The 19,623-nt window shown below is 35.5% G+C and overlaps 1 protein-coding gene across 7 annotated transcripts in view; it reads right to left on the minus strand.

The window, feature by feature from the left end:
- LOC141462793 (sodium channel protein type 2 subunit alpha-like) overlaps positions 1–19,623 on the minus strand; it is a 48,702-nt gene that overhangs the window by 23,966 nt on the left and 5,113 nt on the right. For 3 of the 7 annotated variants that reach the window (XM_074144819.1, XM_074144822.1, XM_074144820.1), the window contains exons 6-16: positions 18,974–19,210; positions 15,374–15,437; positions 13,724–13,865; positions 12,692–12,898; positions 11,625–11,915; positions 10,581–10,961; positions 8,786–8,918; positions 7,730–7,968; positions 5,746–5,919; positions 4,242–4,598; positions 1,871–2,323 (exon numbers count right to left, since the gene is read on the minus strand). In XM_074144819.1, the coding sequence (XP_074000920.1) occupies positions 1,871–2,323; positions 4,242–4,598; positions 5,746–5,919; positions 7,730–7,968; positions 8,786–8,918; positions 10,581–10,961; positions 11,625–11,915; positions 12,692–12,898; positions 13,724–13,865; positions 15,374–15,437; positions 18,974–19,210 (2,678 nt within the window). The remainder of the gene's footprint in view (positions 1–1,870; positions 2,324–4,241; positions 4,599–5,745; positions 5,920–7,729; positions 7,969–8,785; positions 8,919–10,580; positions 10,962–11,624; positions 11,916–12,691; positions 12,899–13,723; positions 13,866–15,373; positions 15,438–18,973; positions 19,211–19,623) is intronic. The other 4 variants (XM_074144825.1, XM_074144826.1, XM_074144823.1 and 1 more) reach the window with 2 other exon arrangements.

Raw genomic sequence — 19,623 nt, forward strand, 5'->3', positions numbered from 1 at the left:
AAGGCTTAAATAATGCAGCTATCTAACAACTCCAATGTAAACTGCTCCCATTTAAAGGGAAAGTCTGAAAGAAAGAGCTGAAATAATCTATAAAATTAAAGACAATTTCCATACTGACTATGAACTGGTGTGCATGAAATGGTTTTTTGTTTTTAATTTACTTATCTCCTATGGTTTTCTTTCAACTATACCAATCCTTACCACTTTTCCAAATCTGAGCGGGTTAAAATTCTTACTAGATAACACTATCTTATAAACAGTTAAAGCTGATGTTTAATCTTGAATATCAGAGGTATGGAATTTGTTACCCAGTTCTTAAATATAAAATAGTGAAGACTCAGGTGTCTTCAATTGCTGGATAATTTCTAGGTAAGGGTTAGATTTAACATAGTTATCAGGGCAAGAGTAAATTACCTGGATTCATCAGATATTCCTTCCATAAAACCAAGTTTTATTAAAACACACTAAGGTGGCCACTATCTTTTTACTCAGATTAATAATATGCAAAAGAGACAACAGCTGTTCAGCAGACATTATAGCTTCCTTACAAAGTGCAGTTAATACTTTAAAACAAGTTATAAATATTGTTTGCTTTGCTTTTAAGAGGCCTCTTGGTAATCAGGCCAATATAATATATGGGGTTACAGAATCTCCAAAAAGTACATGGAACAAATCAAGTGTCAGGACATTAGCTGCTGAAATAACAAATGAGTGTAATATTACTGAACATTTTACAATAAAAAAAGCACCTAAAGAGTCACCTCATTATACCTTTCAAATTTAAGTTTAATTTAACTACACTTTGCTAGAACAAACTTATTTTCTAAAATTTGGAAAGTACATAGGCAAATTCATTGCCAGTTCAAAATAAAACAAGCCAAACACAAAAAGTCCACAACCAATTAAATAAAAAAACCCTCCAAGCTCCAAAAGAAAACAATCCAGACAAAGAAAACCAGGCTGGAGTACAGCTGTCTGCACAACCAGTGCAGTGACACTCCATTAATGTCCTTGTGTCTTCAGGTGCAAGTGGAGTTAATACTAGACACAGTCTCCACTGGAGCCACAGTAATCTGAATTTTCAAAGTGTCTCTCAGGATCCTGCTGAAAACCATGATTTTAGTTCCCCCTCAGACTGCAGCTGCTAACAAATTACTGCTTTCCTAAAGCTGACCCAGTTCAAGGTCAGGCAGTTGTCTTTGAAGTGACTGGCTCAAAACACTCACAAACAAGCAAGAAATTAATATTTTTTCATTCAGTAATTCTATTTTTTCCTCATTATTTTTACTTGACATGTTGACTTATAATACTGACATTGTTCCCTTGGCTTTCCCCCACCATTTTAACTTCAGAACTCAAAAACTGTTGTTATTGCTCTCATTAGCCCAAGTTAGCACCTCTGTTAGATTATCCAGGACAAATAATGTTCATTTATGTAGAATTCAGTAAGCTTTAAAAATCAGATGCAAAAGGTATTAATATTCCTTATTAATAAATCTCCTCCAATATTTTTAAATAGCAATTCACTTTTATCCTTACTTTATGGAAATAGCATGTTTATATACAAAAACCCATGTCTTTTATCTGTTTATTCTGCACATAAATATAAGGCTTTCTATCCAACTAAATATTTGGAAAAGCTTGTTTTTCAAACCCCTTTTATTAATGGGTTCATATATGTTTATATAGTTCTGCCTGGATTTCCTACTCTTTTTACCTCCACTTTCCCACTTTTGTTGGACTGTACTGAGAGTGAATAAACTATCTCAAATCACAATTGCTTCTTATTTCTAAGCAGGAAAAGCCATACATTGGAAGAATACAAGTGGTATAATTCATCCATACAAAATATAAAATATTTAAATCTTACCTCCTTGCTTTCCTCCAAATCTGAGTCACTGCTAAACTCTTCTGTATTTAGATGTTCAAAATCAGATTCTCCAACAGCTATTGGTACTGTAACAGTAAGGCTTGGGTTGTTTATGAATGATGTATAATCACTCCCACCTATAACAGCGGCCATTCCATTCTCATTTTTGTGGTATTTTGTATCTATCCTTATTTCAGCGATGGTACAGTTGGAAATGCAATGGTCTCTCTCATCATTCAACTGATCTGTTGCTGTTTTTTGATTTGCAACAGCTTGTTTCCCCCAACAAGACTTATGGACACATTCACTTGCTTTTTTCTTCACATAATCTATTCCTTTCTGAATTCTTCCAACAGCAATCTGTAAGTTGTTCATTTCATTATCATCCTCTGTAGGAGAAAGGCTGTCTGAACTAAATGAACTCAGCAGCAAGGCCAGAAAAAGGTTCAATACCTAAAAAAAAAAAAGACAGAAAATACAGCTGGATTTTCTCACTTAATTTTTCTTTCACATGCTTCTCTTCTATCACCCATTATGAACTCGGACTTCATGTTTTCCTTTGCTGCATATGATTCTGAAAATTACACTGTAAATAAAATGCAAATGCAATTTAAGCATTACACCTGCCCTATAGCCCAATACAGGCTTTTTTTTTTTTTGTGGTTTTGCATTGCTGTATGACTAAGAAGACTCTTGTAAATTCTTTTTCTGCTTCTGTTTATAGAAGGTTAGAAATTAATGATTCTTTGGTACTGACTGAACAGATCCAAAACGTTTACTTCTCTGGCACAGGGAAGCACTCTGCAACAGAAGACCATAGCTGACCTGTGCAGAAAACAGCTTTCTTAATCACTGCTCTAAACTCACACAAATATTTTGCTGTATGTGACTTAAAAAACGCAAAGCACCTAACCATCTCCTAACCCCCAACTCAACCTCTTTCCATGGCAAGACAAAACATAGAAGAGATATCAGTTATACAAGCCCAGAGTTAACCAGGAGCTCAAATGGTACTAGTATAGCCAAAGCAGCAGAGTACCAGCTCTTAAAGTCTTCATATCACCTCTTCTATGCAGCTCTGAAGACAACAGGGTAAAAATGTACGTTGGGAATACAGAAAGACAACTGAATGACATAGCCCTGAATACACAGCAGAGATTGTCTACTCATGCAAGAAATTCTACTAGAGCTATGGTATAAAATCAGAATACAGTAAATACTGCAGAAAAATTCAGAGATGGATACTTCGTTCCACAAAGTTCTATCATTTGGTTTAGAAAACTAATTAAGGAGGACGTTTTGTTTGGTGAAACAATTTCACAGTTCTCTGCATTCTAAGACAACAGATTTCTTGAAAATCCTGGAGCAAGCGGCTGTGGATGACTGGTTTAAAGATAATTAGCTTGTTCATGTTGTTAGAAATTTTATTCCTAAGGAATGCCTGCAGGATGGCTAATTTAAAATCTCTTTTGTTACTGACAGTTGCCTAAAGAAAAGATGTAACATAATAGAGGAAGACTCAGTAGGCAATGAGAAAAGCAAAGCAAAAGCTGGAGCAATGAAGGCCTCAAACATTGGTGAGTTAATAAATACAAAACGTATTTTAAAAGACAAATTTATACATGGTAATGTGCAAACTGGTACAGATCTGATGCTTTTCTCTGAAAGAGAAAAGGAAAAAGATATAACACAGAATGCTTTAGAAGTGTCTGTAAAAAGCACTTAAGAAATTGGAAGCAAAAAAGTGAAGAGGTGAAAGAAAAAGTGAAGTATTTGAATCTGTTTTTTTCTGTAGAACTGCCGCCTTCAAGTTTCCTTACCCCATTTGTTTAAAAATTTGGCTGTGCAGCAAGCAGGGCTCAAAATGGCTCAAATTTACAGAGTCTAAGAATGTTAGAGAAGTCTTTTAGACAGGAGAGAGCTTAAAAAGTTTTAAAAAAAAAGCAACAACCTGGCTACGTGTGATTGGAAGTGATGACTCAATCGGTTAGGGAGAAAAGGCCCTGCTATGTCCTCTTCTGCAAAGAGCAAACTCCCATCCTGGGAGCATAAAACCTGGGGCACCTTCACTCTTCTCTCTCTATCTAGGAGTAGTCCACAAAAACCTGAACACACGATGCTTCTCTCTCACCTATATTCTCTGAATTGCACTCCAGACCCCTGAGGGGGCCCATCCTCCAAGCTGAGGATTCTAGCTAGGATCAGAAATCTAACAAACAGAAAACTATTTCGGAACACATACTTGTAACAAATTCAAAATCAGAAAAAACATATTTACATAATGTATTTAATAATACTTAAAAACTTAAAATTACTGGTTCTGTTACCATTCTATCTCTAAATGAATTCTCAAATTATTTTGGCTACATACCACTAGGTTTCCAATCACCATGACCATCATGAAGACTGTAAGGCACATGGGTTGACCTGCAACCTCCATGCAGTCCCACATCGTTTCTATCCATTCTCCGCACAGCACTCGAAATACAATCAAGAAAGAGTGGAAAAAATCATGCATGTGCCAGCGTGGAAGTTCACAGTTCTTAGAGATCTTGCAAACACATTCCTTGTAGCTTTTCCCAAACAGCTGCATCCCAACGACAGCAAAAATGAACACAATGATGGCCAGCACCAGGGTCAGGTTTCCTAGAGCCCCCACTGAATTGCCAATAATCTTAATCAGCATATTTAGCGTGGGCCAAGATTTTGCCAGTTTGAAAACTCGCAACTGAAAATCAAAAATACAGAGATGTTATTTGCAGTAGTTACAAAAACGCTATAGAAATAAACAACAAATTATGAACTAGTGACTCTCAGCAATAAAAATGAAAAAACTTCAACATGATTCCAACAATCATAATTTACACAGAAACAGGAGTTGCATATAACCCACACTTTTAAACCTTAGTAAATTTTAGACGTTGCTCTTTTTTTGTGTAGTATATCTGTATTCTTTTCCACATGAAATAAACAGCATACTGGTTGAATTTGTTTGAATAGTGAATTCTGAACGTGGCATATGTCTCAACCGTTATGTGCAGAAACAAAATAAAATCCCAATAAAGCTTAGCAGGATTCTACTGAAGGAAAATAAAGAATTCTGAAATCCTTGAAGAATGGGGCCTTCCAAAAGAATACTGCCTCCAATAAATTTAAAAAGGACCAGACAGACCCACAGTCTGGAAATAAAAGCCAAACACAAGCCCTAAGTCAAACATTTCAACTTATGAAGGGAAAAAGTATAATTCATACTCTTTCTTACCCATAATCCACCTAAAATAAAAAAGGTATTGCATATTTTTTTGTTTTCAGATAAAAGAAAAATGGAAATGCAAAATGGCAAGAAACCACACGGAAAGACTGTCTCATAGTTCATTTCTCATTTTTAAAATAAAAATGTTTTTCTAATAAAATAAAGCAATCCTTTTTTGCCAAGGGAGAAAAGAAAAATTGATCTATTTTAAATTTTAAAACATATGAATTTTATAATTCCTACATTTTAAAATAAAATTTCTAGTCTTTTTGCAATTTCCAGGTATGGAAGTAGACAGAAGACTACACGTTTTATTTATTTACTTATCTCTCAATATGCACTAAATAAATTGTACACTTCACTGTGCTTTACCCATCTGTGTTAAAACAATTACAGTAAAATTATAGCTCCTTCCCTTGAAAAAATATAGTTGCTTCTGAACCAAAAGGCACGCGCTATTCAGTGATAACAATTTTATAAAACAAGCTTGCAGAGAAATCCTGTGACACTTCACAAAAAATACACATATTATTAAAAAATGTCTTATTTACACGAGTACACTTAAAATATAAACATAATACATTACTTAATGCAGATATATTACTATCAGGAAATTATTTACCAATCTGAATGATCGGAGAACGGATAATCCATCCACACTTGACAGAAAAAGCTCCACCACACTAAGGGTAACTATAAAACTATCAAAAATATTCCAGCCAAATTGGAAATAATAAAAAGGATGCATAGCAATTATTTTGAGAACCATTTCTGCTGCAAAAATTCCAGTAAAAACCTAAAGAAAGAATATTTATTGTTACTTTACAAATAAGTTGAACCAGCAGACAAAGAATAATGGAAGAAGTAACAACCCTCTTTCAGAACGATGTCATTAAGGAAAATTATCACAAGCTGAACCTCACAAAGATAAGTGGCAACATCAAAATCAGCCGTAGCATAACTCTGTTAACTTTAGTTAAAACTGAGATACACTTAGTGACTAGTGAAGAATAAACTATTCTTAACAGGCCTCCTGTTTGCTCCTTATATCTGCCGTCCATCTAATTAAAGGAACTTTCCTCAGCAAGATAATAACAGTTGCTCTTGCCATGATAGAAACTGCTTTAACAAAGACGTGGGAAAATATGAATTGGTCATAAATTGGAGAGTGATGTGCTATTAAATAAAGTCTTCATGAGAATTCACAGATACGGTAAGCATATCTTCTCTCTCTAGCTGCCAAAAAAAGATGAGTTATGCCGCGGCTCATGTTTGAAGTAAAACTCCTTTCTGCCTCTGATGCCTTCTGCTTCAGAAGGCAAACAATGCCTCTGACAAGGGAGTAAACTCATTGTATTTAGTGTGGATGTATGACCACCAGTATCTAAAGAACTCCATAATTTATTATCTTTTACTAGAAAGATAATAAATAAACCTCTAAAAACATTAGAGGCATTTGAGTCTTTAAACGATAGCGCAATACAGTTCAAAAAGGAAGAAATCAACTGCTGAAGCTACACCTGTATGATAGTGGCATTTTAGCTGACTGGGAGTAAACACAAATTCTTATCAGCACGAAGGAGCACTTATACTCACACAGCTCAAAACCAGATTAATATTAAGCTACTTCATTACAGATGAAAGGAAAAAATGGTCGTGTTTTCTGGGTAAAACACACAGGCATGATCAAAAGACAACCCTCTGCAACAGCTACTGATCCTCACCTATTCGTCTACCCTGTCTTTCTCCTCAAATACATCCTGAATCTATTTTAAACAGCAACATGTCATGATTATCTTCCACAGACAATAATCTCTGACTCCAAGCTAAGGTGAAAACATTGAACTATTTATTGGCTAAAAATATCAGCATACAATTTAAATATTGACACATTAACAATTCTGGGCTGAAACACTATTATGTTCCCAATATGTACTAGAATGTCATGTATTTTAATAACCGAATTGTTTTTTTATTTAGTTACATCATAATCACCATAATTACCACTTAAAATAAGCATAGATTAAGACATATAGCAGATAACATTACCTGTGTTATTGCCATTACCAAAAAAAACCAACCAACCACCCCAAACCCGACCTACAGACTCTCCACGACTGAACAAAACCTAACTGTATCAACAGATGCTCTTGGAATAAGTAACACATTCTTTGTCTTCCAAACTGTTATGGACTAATCAAAACAACATTCTTCATGGAAATACAAAAATAACAAAAAACCCACCCAGTGCAAAATAATAAACCAAAATAACATCCAACTCTTCCTGTGTTACCAATGATACACAGTAGAAAGGATCTACTTTGGCTCCTACTATTTTCATAATACTAAACAAAACCAAGTCAGACTTCTTTTGGTTTTGTGTCATTCAAACTCTGGTTGTTGAAAAATCTATTTGGAGATATTTTTATATAGAAATCAAACTCTTTAATACAACATATCTTGAATAGTATTTTTAGACTATTTTTAGCACAATTGAAACTTTAACATCTATTTTAGGAGATGATAATAAAAATAATAAAAGTAATGCTATTCCAAAGAGAAACCAGATTCCAATTGTATCAAATTATATAGTTTGATGGACTTACCTGATTTCCTATTTTAAGTACATTATTGAAACTGGGAGTCATTGGATAATGTTCCATGGCCATAAACAGCGTGTTTAAAATTATGCAAACAGTGATAGCCAGATCAACAAGTGGATCCATTACAATAAATTCAACTACATTCTTTACTTTTAACCAGGGCTCCCAACAATTCCAAATTAAGAAAGTGTGGGCAAACTTATACCAGCAAGGTGGACATTTTTGCCTTGATTCTTCAAGTTCTGGGAAAAAAAAGAAATGTATAGTGAATAAGTTTTGGAGAAAGAGAAGATACATTTTTATCTGCTTTTTCAGGTTTTAATCTTTATCCCTGGAACCATTAAGGATGTTTGGAGGAACCTCCTCAAATTTCCAGGAACTTAGCTTATTGTTGCTGACTGAAAAGGTTTCAGAAGACTAGAAGAAAAACCTCAAGAGTTTTGAGTTTTGAACCTTGAAAAAGTTGACTGTTTTTATTATCATATGATCTTGTTTCAAAAAAGCCAAACTATTTATGCTTATATTTAGGGCTAGTTTTCTCAGTAAAACTTCTAGCGTTACAGTCCTCTCAAATGTCTAATTATTTATTTTCTGGAAAAATAAGATTAATTTCATCATGAATATGTTTTTAAAATCTATTAAAGCTTTTTCAAAAATTTCATTAGTAATTTCACTGTTCCAAACAATCCTACTACAGATTTCCTTCTCCTTATTAACTGAGGCTTGACCTTTAATTTTCTGTAACATTTTTACAGTATAGTTAGTGGAAAATTTATTACTAGGCATTTCTTCCAATAACTGTATTGCTAAACATGAATAACTAGCATAAAACACATACACATTATCTATTGTAAATAGAATGTTTTTCTTAGTTTAGCCTGCTTATCAGATTCCTTCATTTCTTTTTTCCACTATGTACATTTTTGTTCTATTACTCAGTCTATGTATTTGCAATGGCTACGTATTTTATTGTCTTCTGTATTTGCACTGTGATATAATACCTTCAAGCAAGTCTAAAACTATGTCAAGAAAGTTCACACATCTGCAGTTATAACACACCTTCCATTGTATTTGTGATAATGCCAGCTATACTCATGGCTCTTTGCCTTAAATTGGGATCCTCCAGCAACTCCACTGGTATTTGATATGAACTTGTACGCCTCTTTTTTATGTCTATTTCTGTAGTAGTGCTCTATTAAAAAAAAAAAAAAAAAAAAGAGGTGTGTAAATTAAATTCAACCTTAGAAATACTGCAAATCAGGTATCAGAAAGACTCTTTAGTTTCAATGAATTCATAATATATAAAACTTTGTATTTAAGTGCTGTTACATTACTTTTCCATTATACGTGTAACATAAGCCTAGTATGTTTTTTAAATGGCTATTTTTGTTCCAAATTTGTTTGGAATATTTTTGCAATATTTTTGGAATATTTGGAATATTTTTGGAACAGGCTATAGGAATATTGTCAATAATATCTACTTCCCAAGTTACCATTGCATTCTAGTTAACTAGTATTAACTCCATATTAGACACGAGGAAATTTTGGAGGGGGTTTGTTTCCTTGGCTATGGCCAAGATTGTTGCAGCACTGAAATCAGAAGAATTCCCAGTTCCATGCTTTCTCTACCAATATGTCAATTCTAAACTAGTTCAATGACAAGATACTTATAATATATGATTTATACTAGGAATTTTTCTGCAATAACAATTATTCTCTAAAAGTATTTTTTATAGATTAGTCTTGATCTCTATACCCTTTCAAAACTAATTTAAAGGATATATTTTACATTGAATAGCTACCATTTCTGATTTATTTATGTATTTCAACTGAAGAAACAGAAGAAATCTGACTTAATTGACCCAAAAAAAGAACTTTTTGGTTTAAAGCATTTTATTAAAAAAATTGAAAGCTGTGTTATAGTTCTCTCATTGAACACACTTCAATTATAAAGTTTTGAATGTATGAACATGGGTAGATTTCTTTCAATAAATTAAATGAGTAAAAATGAAAGTATAATAAACTGCAAGAAGATTATAACTGTAAGGAATCTGGCTGATAACTGTAAGGAATCTGGCTGATGTACTTTCAGATGCTGTGAGCCGTGCAAAAAAATTTTTTTTTCAATAAAAGAAGGTCTCTAGGAAAAAAAATGCAATGGATCCCTCTGCTCCATTCCTAAAGTAGACTGGGGGAAAAAGGAAAAATTACCAGAGGGAGAAATGGATGAACTTGTGTATACTTTTTTTTTTTTTTTAAATTATACCCTGACCATAGGCAGTGAAAAACTCAGATCGTCTCTGAGATCCAGGAGAAAAAAAAAGCTTTCAGAGCTTCTAAAATGTCAACATAATCTTAAAGACTATGCTATATTTGCACAATAACAAATATATGGACAACAGAAAAATGTGGAACCAGTAGATTACTGATAGAGAATTAGGTAATGTATTTAAAGGAAGGCTAAAAAAGATAGAACAAAAAAAAAAAAAAATCAAACCAACATAGTAATATGTAGAATGTTTAGAAAGCTGAGCACTCTATTTTGGGTTCTAAAACAGATTTAGCAATGGAACATTACTAATTTGATTCACTAGGCAGGTGCGTGCATGTTCTTGCTCTGCAGGTATATAAAAATGTACTACTTTGTTCTCTTTCATTTTCATGCTTTAGCCTTTCACTTATGAGTCAATCACCGTAAACCCATTTCATTACAGCAAGATATGCAAAAGCATTCACAACTTCTCAACCATTTTTAAAGCATTTAATTCCATAAATTAAATGGAATTTAGAAGTAAATATGCTATGTGCAATTAAGAAAGGTCATGAAACCTGGAGTAGTTTAAAACTTTCTTACATTGTCATCAGTTGTTGGTTTATCTATTATCACCTCTGGCAGAAGCTGTCCAGTAGGCGACAACAGACCTCCTGGTCCATCCACTAAGGAAACTACCCCATTGCAATCCACAGTGCTGTGCATCTTCCCATTCACTGGAAACGCTGTCAGCCTTCTTGATGATCTACTAGCCTGACTAATGTTACTACTGCGCCGTTCACCGTGTCTGCGTGGCAAAAAGAGAGAACCTCTTCTACTCCCATTATCCTCAAACGTGCTGTGCTCATCATCAGCAAAATCATTTTCAGATCCTATTTCTCTTCCATATTCTCTAAAACTGAAAAGACTTGTTCTGCTACTACGCCTGGGAGAAAACAGGGAGCCACGAACACTCAGTAAAGACTGCAAAGGAAACATAAACAAAATGACCGGCTGAAGATTTTAAATATACAAAATGCATGTCTATGTATTAAAAAAGTAATTACTTATATTCCCCATGAATCTGTCAGTGTTATTTTTCATACAGTACCTTAGGCAGATTTTGCACACATGCACTAGAGATGAGAGTCATCTGAATGGGTAAATTTATAATATACGTACAAAAATTATTGGAGAGAGAAAACCTAACATGCCACATAAGGCCACAGTAGTTTCCATCTCTGTATTAAAGAGATAAATCAAGACTTACAGAAATTCTAATGATCCACATAGATCATGCATTATGTTAAGAGATATCAATACCTTTAATCTTCTATATTGATACATTATAATTAAATTTTCCCCTTATGAATTAAAAAGGGATTTCTATTTCAAATTAACTAGGAAAATGCAATGCTGCTGTGCATGTTAAGACCCACCAGATCCTAAACAATAAAATGAGAGAGATCAAAACACTTGTTTAGGTACACTCTAGAAAATAATACCAACAGTAAGTCTGTCTATATTTAAAATAATGCAACATTATTTTTCCTTGTTTGTATTACTTTGCAAAGCTGCAGTGAAGTTTGTTGGATATTACAGTTCTCTCAGAAACCCTTAAAATAACAACTGCACTATTCACAGTACCTGGTGGGGGGATGTGAATGGCTTCCCATAAGCAAGTCTGTTTCCATCGAAAGAAAAACGGAAACCTTTCCTTCTGATACTGCCATCTGATTCAGATTTTGGAAGCTTCTCATCCTTCGTGTCATCCTCTTCTCCAGAGAGCTCCCTCTGCCTTCTTTTCTTCCTTCTATTTCTCCTTTCTTTGGCACTTTTTGAACTAAGCTTGGATGCTTCTGAAGAACTATCTGAGGGTCCACCAATGCCACTTTCACCACTGTACTCGGTCATCTCTGCTGCAGCTGCTGCTATTGCCTGCCACAGCAATTATTTAATGTGATGCTTTACAAGTCACACCATTTTTTAAAGAAAGCTATAGTCCTTGTTTCTAAGATTTATATCAAATTACTTCTAGATGTGCGACAAAAGCCTAGACGGATTTCTGCAAAACTTCAAATGGAGTTCTGTAATGGGTAGTTATGAAAGTTGCTCTTTGAACAGAATACTAATTTTCATCTGTATCGTGAAGTCAGCATGCAATTGCAAACAAAAGAGCTAAAAAGAGTAATACTTCATACTATGTTAATTTAGTAAACTATCTTTAACAGTTATTGTAAGTAACAGTTTCCTTAAGCTGCTCTAAGTAAAAAACTCTGGGGTACTACACTTTTAGCACTTGATTTGCTGGTGATAACACAAGCAGCAAAAATTAGTCAGAAATTCATGGATAAAAAATTTTAAACTCTAATCAAGGCTTGACAAGTATTTCACAAGTATTGTAATTATTTCTAAGCTGAGAATTTGGAAAATCATCATGACAGCTTACTAGATACTACCCCTAGATAAGAAATATTTATTTAAAAAACTATTATTCTGTTTTGAGGAGTACTTTTTGTTCTCACTTCAGAAATTCATTAACGCTTTAGACCTCACACATTTAAAAACCAATAAAAAGCCATACAGAAAGCAGTCTCAAGTACCTGTGAGCCATAGAAGAATGGCTTTAATACATTATTTTAATTATTGGTTTTGTTTTGAATGAATAGCATGAAAAGGAATATACTAAAGCCCAAACTCTTGTTAGAAAATACCTGAGCTTCTTCTTGCTGCTTCTTCAGCTGTTCAAGCATCTGCTGCAAGTCTGCCTCCCTCTGTTCTGCTTCAACCAGAGTTGCTTGATTTTGTTCTTCATAGGCCATGGCAACCACAGCCAAAATCAAGTTAATCAAGTAGAAGGAACCCAGAAAAATGACCAGAACAAAAAATATCATGTATGTTTTGCCAGCAGCTCTTAGCGTCTATAGGAAAAGAGAAGAAATGATCCATCTGGTGAAGACATGCCTCAATTCTGCAGCTCATAAGCATTTACTAAATTTGAAAAGTGCAAAACTATTGAGTTGCCGTTCCGTCTGTAACACGATCATACAAACTTTCTTAATTAAGAAGTAATTAAAATAAAGGGAGCGTTCATGTATGTGAAAAACATGTTTAAGGATCATGCTGCTTACAGACAAACCCTTTTTAATGCCTAATAATCTTGAAAAGGATGTGGGATCAGAATAATTAATGTTAATCACACATCACAGGTTGGATGCTTAGTATGCTTACCATGTATTAGCACGCCTTCCCCTTGAAATAAGCAAAAGAACTAAAGATGGTACAATTGATTAAGTAATTAAAGGATAATATTTATTATAATTAACAGATTATCACACACCATATAATGAAAAGCTATGGTTAGAAAAGTAATTTATATCAAGACAAGCATTCTCAGTTATCAAAAATAGGATTCAAAGTACAGAAATTAAGATTCAGATTTTGCTATCACAGAGTATTTTTACGATTTAAATTAAAGTTTTTGAGAATAAGTTTTTATCATGAAGCACAAAATGAAATATACACTGTAACAATAAAATAAAGTATCAACTTCTTTTCAGAAATAATGGTAGATTCTGTAGTAAGTGCCCATGTCTGCTTAATCCTGCAACTGAATTTGATCCCTTTCATCAATGATGTCAATATTCAGTTGCTAACCAGAGCAACGGTCTGTAATATGAATGGCTTGTTCCACATTCGATTTGGGGCCAGTAAGGCACTAACTACAATTTTTACAATATGCTCACCTTCTGATAAAGATTTTCCCAGTAGTCCTGTGTCATCAGTCGAAATAGTGACAAGAAAGCCCAACTGAACGTGTCAAAGCTAGTATATCCATAGTTGGGGTTTCTACCAGCTTTCACACAGATAAACTCTTCTGGACATTTACTAGGAGGGAAAAAAAGAAAAAGGAAAAAAAAAAGTAAAGCAATGCTTATAAAGACATTGTGTAACACTGAAATTCTTTTAAAATTATTGTACCTTGAGCTTCTAATCAAGGTTCATTAGATATAATCTGTGAAGGGGGCTACTATTAAGGGAAAAAGGGAAGATCCAGGGAACAACAGACCAGTTGTGCCCAGCACAGCAAGATCATGGAGCAGATCCTCCTGGAAATTCTGCTAAAGCACATGGAAAATAAGGAGGTGATTGGTGACAGCCAACATGCCTTCATTAAGGGCAAACTGTGCCTGGCAAATTTAGTGGCCTTCTATGACTGTGTTACAGCATTGCTGTATAAGGGAAGAGCAACTGACATCATCTACCTGGGCTTGTGAAAAGCATTTGACGCTGTCCCACATGACAGCCCTGCCTCTAAATTGGAGACACATGGATTTGATGGATGGACCACTCAGAGGATAAGGAAGTGGCTGGATGGCTGCACTCAAAGAGTTGCGGTCAACAGCTCGATGACAAAGTGTCGAGCAGTGACGAGTACATTCCTTAGGGGCTGATACTGTTTAACATCTTTGTTGGCGACTTGGATGGTGGGACTGAGTGCACCTTCAGCAAGTTTGCCGATGACATCAAGCTCTGTGGTGCAGTTGACATGCTGGAGGGAAGGGATGCCATTCAAAGGGACCTGGACAGGCTTAGATGTGGACCTGTGCAAACCTCGTGAAGTTCAAGAAGGCCAAGTGCAAGGTCCTGCATGTGGGTCAGGGCAACCCCAAGGACAAATACAGGTTGGGCAGAGAATGGATTGAGAGCAGCCCTGAAGAGAAGGACTTGGGGATGCTGGTGGATGAGAAGCTCAACATGAATAGGTGACATGCTCTTGCAGCCCAGAAAGCCAGCTGTATCCTGGGCTGCATCTAAAGAAGCATAGCCAGCAGGTTGAGGGAGGTGATTCTTCTCCTCTGCTCTGCTCTCCTGAGACCCCACCTGGAGTACTGTGTCCAACTCTGGGGCCCCAACATAAGAAGGACATGGACCTGTTGGAGTGGGTCCAGAGGAGAGCCACAAAGATGACCAGAGGGCTGGAGCATCTCTTTTATGAGGAGAGGCTGAGAGAGTTGGGGTTGTTCAGCCTGGAGAAGAGAAGCCTCCAGGCAGACCTTATAGCAGTCTTCCAGTACCTAAAGGGGGCCTACAGAAAAGATGGGGAGGGACTCTTTATTAGGGAGTGTAGTGATAGGACAAGGGGTAACAGTTTTAAAGTGAAAGAAAGTAGATTCAGATTAGCTATTAGGAAAAAATCCTAGTAGTGAATTTTCTTATTTAACATTCACATAGTATTTTCTCATTTAACATTTTCATTTATTGAAGTGTTTACTTACTATGAACCATGACCACATATTATTGACTGTGAAGTTAGGTAAATTATCTTTTTAAGTTTAGTGATAATTTTTGTGTTTTGTTTAGAAAGGTAGTACGTAATTTTCAGTGTACCTTACCCTGCATCTGAGCTATTGCCACAAAGTAGAAAATCCTTTTCTCCTTCTATGCGATAGAAATGACCTGAAGAAAAAATAGGAAGCAACATCATTATAAATGGAAGGAGTATTTTTATCTTTTTGGTGAGGGTGAACCTATGTTCAAGTTATCATGCTTTGAATGTTCGTAATCTCTCATTCATGTTTTCCCAATAACAGGTTCAAATACTGAGACATCCATAGTGGTAAGTAAAGTTGCAAAATTAAAGAATAAAATAAAAACAAAATGTAAAAAAAATAATCCTAGAACAATGATTAGAACAACATAAATTGCATATTCTCTTCTTGAATCATAGCAAACACTGAATATCCTTCCAAAATCTGATGTTCAATAAATGAAAGAAAGCACAAAGCTTAAAAGTCCTTCTCTTATTGAGTAGGTGATTGTAATCAAACAATTAAAGTGTATCTTATTTAAAATGGAACTATTTACAATGATTGGCTAACAGTTTTGAAGTTAGAACAACATTAACTAGCTCATCCTGTGACTGACAATACGAAGGAAACAGTTAAAAGGAAGATGGATGTTCCAATGCCAGTGTTATAACAGCTGCTGTACTACAAACAATTTTACAGTTTTTCTTTTAATTATAAGGCAGTAGCCTTCAGAAATAAAGGAATATATTTTGTTATTAGTGATTAACAACTGTGCTGTCTTAAAAAAAAATATAAAAAAGAATACAGAAAGATTATAACAAACTGGGAAAGAAGCTGATATGAGTGAGGGCAGACCCCATTCAGAGGAAGTAAGCAGGCTGGAGGGACAGGCTGACAGAAGACACATAAAATTTGGCAAACACAAGTGCAGATTTGTGATGATACCGGCTGGGGAGCAGCTCTGCAGAAAAGGCGCTGGGGGGTCTTGGCAGACAGGCAGCAAGGGGAACATGGGTGAGCAGTGTGCCCTGGCAGCCAAGAAGGGCAACTGCCTCCTGGGCTGCGTGAACAGAAGCAGAGCGAGGTAAGTGACTGTCCACCTGAGCACTCATTAGCCTGTATCTAGAATATTGTTGTCCAGGTTTGGCCCCCTCAATGCAAGAAAGACATTGATAAAGTGGAGCAAGTTCAGCGGAAGGTCACCAAGACAATGAGGGGGCTGGAGCATTCGCCCTGTGAGGAGGGACTGAGGCACCTGACCTTGTTCAGCCTGGAGAAGGGAAGGCTGTGGGGGGAGTTGGTAGAAAGCATCCAGCAACTACAAGGTGGTTATCAAGGGGACAGAACCAGGTTCTTCTCACTGGTGTGTGGCAGAAGAATTACAGACAATGGGCATAATTTGAAACAAGAGAGGTTCCAACTAGATATAAGGAGAAACTTTTCACCATGAGGTCAGCCAGGCGCCGAGATCTGGAAGAGAGACAGAGATCTGGAAAAAACTCTTATCCCAACTAAACTCATTGTCTGTCATCCTCAATTAGTACCCTCAATGTACCTTTCAAGCCGACAAAAGGCTTTGATTTTCACAGGATAAAACACTATTGTAGTATTTAAATACCAAGAAACAGCCAATGGAATAAAGAATATATAAAGACAGGAGGATTCTAAGCCAAACACTTAAATCAAGTCCAGTGATGCCAAAATCCTACCATTCAAGAACAGTACTTCTACAACGTTAGAAAAAATATAATCCTGTTACTTCCACAATACCTTTAGAGCTGGCCAAAACTCTAAATGTTCAGATACTGAGCTAAAAGCCAAGTGCCAATGTTTTGACACATGGATCCAAGATCTGTGCGTATCTTTTCAAAAAGTGAATCTGGCCTTGTTCTTAATAAATGAAAACACACAGATGTTAAGAAGAGCCACTAAAGGTTATCACACTCAGTCACAGCTGACAGGCATATGATGTGCTGAAAGAAATATCAGGAGGACCCACAATCGAGCTTAGTGAAAATAAAATGCAACTGACACATACAAATGATTAAGAACAGGTTATAGGAGCAAGGAGGAATACAAAGAGGACTAGATGGAACTGCCTTGCCCCCATCAGCACTCAGCAGAGACTCGCAGCAAAGTCAACTGTTGTATCATAGGAAGCAACTGACATTCTGGAATATTTTAGTTCTGTCTTTTAGTTCTACATTGCTACTTAGTGGGAAATGGAAACAGAGAATCTATTTGAAGCGAGAATTCACAAGTGTTTGACAGCATTTAAGCTATCAGCCAAAATTGTCCATAAAGCTGACAGCTCTATCACCACTCCATTTTCGTGTCCCTTCTTTATGGCAAATAAACTAGCTAAAATTATAGATTGCACAGAAAATGCAAATACAGTCACAGAATTTCCAGAACTTTAAAAATTCAGAAGTATACAAAGAAATTCTGAAAATACAGAAAACAGCAAAGAACTTTAATGTCCATTTTTAAGTAAGGAAGGAAATATGACTCATCAAAACTCAGCCTATATCAAGTGTATTTTCTTTAACTTTTTGGTGAGTGAGGAGGAAAGCTAGCATCCATTACTATACCAATTTCTTTCTACTTATATACACTACTTTTACAATTAATTACTGAGTAATACCCTGTAAATCCACTTCCAGCACACACAAATTAAAATGAATCAGATTTTTGGCAATTAAAAGTTGTTAAACTATATCTCATGGTTCATTGTGTAGTACAACTTCACTGGTGCTATCACTTAAAATGACACAAATAAAAAAAATAATTATCTGTGTGCTTCTGAACGAGCCTGAATGTTATCACTTTAGTCTACAGAGATTAAGACTGTTGAAAAATATCTGGATAAAGATGTTCTTTTCATTCCCCTTAGGAACAACAACCATAGATGAATACCATGTCCTTCCCCACAAGAATCTCTATTTGTCTAGCGAGCTCTTTATTTCACAGCAGAGCAACTAGTTTCTTACCTCTACCTAATAATAAAAGTACATAGTATCTAGGAAAACTCTCATATTTACCTTGTGCTTCTCTGTCTTATTTATAAGCTAAAGATACAAGGGGAGGCTAAGAGAATTGGTTTTGTTCAGCTTTGAGAATGCTAAAGTGGTGGGGGGGAGGCTGGGGGAAGAATCTTCATGCTACCAACAAGTATCACATGAAAGACTGTAATGAAGATGGAGCCTGACTCTTCTCAGAAGTACACACTGGAAGGATAAAAGGCAACTAGTAAAAGCTCGAGCACGGGAAATTCTCAATTGATATTAAAAAAATTTACCATGTCAAACACTGTAACAGGCTGCCCAGAGAGGCTGTGGAATCTCAGTCCTTATTAAAAACTTGACTGGATGTGGCACTGAACAGTTTGCTTTAACTGGACCTGCAGATGAGCAGCAGTTGGTCAGGACATCTGGGGAGATCCTGTCCAACCTGCATGATTCTGTGATTCTAAAACCAACCTAACCCTATAATTATGTTTCTAAGTGCAGTTAACGGAGAGAACAATCATGTCAGGATGAGTTTGGGATGCAACACATAAAAATTCCTACTCTTTGCCATCCTATTTAATTGTTTTTTATCTTAAGCCTACAGTATGAAATAGTGATCCTGTGCATGTGTGTTTATACACAAAAAATTTTAACAGGTTACAACATTATTTCTTACTTTCATCCTCAATGTATGCTGTCCAGTCAAACACTGTACCATTAAAGTACGGAGTTAGGTTTCTTCCAAAAGATGTTGAATTTTCTGATGGCCAAAACAAGCATTTATTCTTCAAACTGCCCATGAACAACTGCAGTCCTATTAGTGCAAATACACTCAGGCAAAACACAGTCAAAATCATTACATCTGAGAGCTTCTTCACAGACTGAATTAAGGCTCCAACAATAGTCTTCAAACCTGCAAACAGAGGCAGATTTTTATTAAAATATTAAATATTTACCTAAGTTAAAACACAATGTGAATTACTTCAACATACTATTAAATATCATGCATAGCTTCACAAAAATAATCTTAAAAAATTTTCCAAAGGAAAAAGGTACGAATAAGTCTCATTTTTCCTGAAAAATTAATTTGAAATATGAATGGGCATGAATGGTACACATTTCAAAGCGCCTGCTCTTCAAATGAAGAAGTAACTTTTTATTCATGCTCTCTATACATGTAAACTACATGTAAAGAAAATTGTTAATTTTCTTTTCTTCTTGATGCCTCTTCCTCCAAACCTTTGCCAGCGTTCTATTCCAATACACAATATATTGTGTCTATAACAGCACACAAAAACAGAACACAATTGCATTGCAGTAGAAATG

The sequence above is a fragment of the Numenius arquata genome, chromosome 3, assembly GCF_964106895.1.
Source record: "Numenius arquata chromosome 3, bNumArq3.hap1.1, whole genome shotgun sequence".
Taxonomy (NCBI): Eukaryota; Metazoa; Chordata; class Aves; order Charadriiformes; family Scolopacidae; genus Numenius; species Numenius arquata.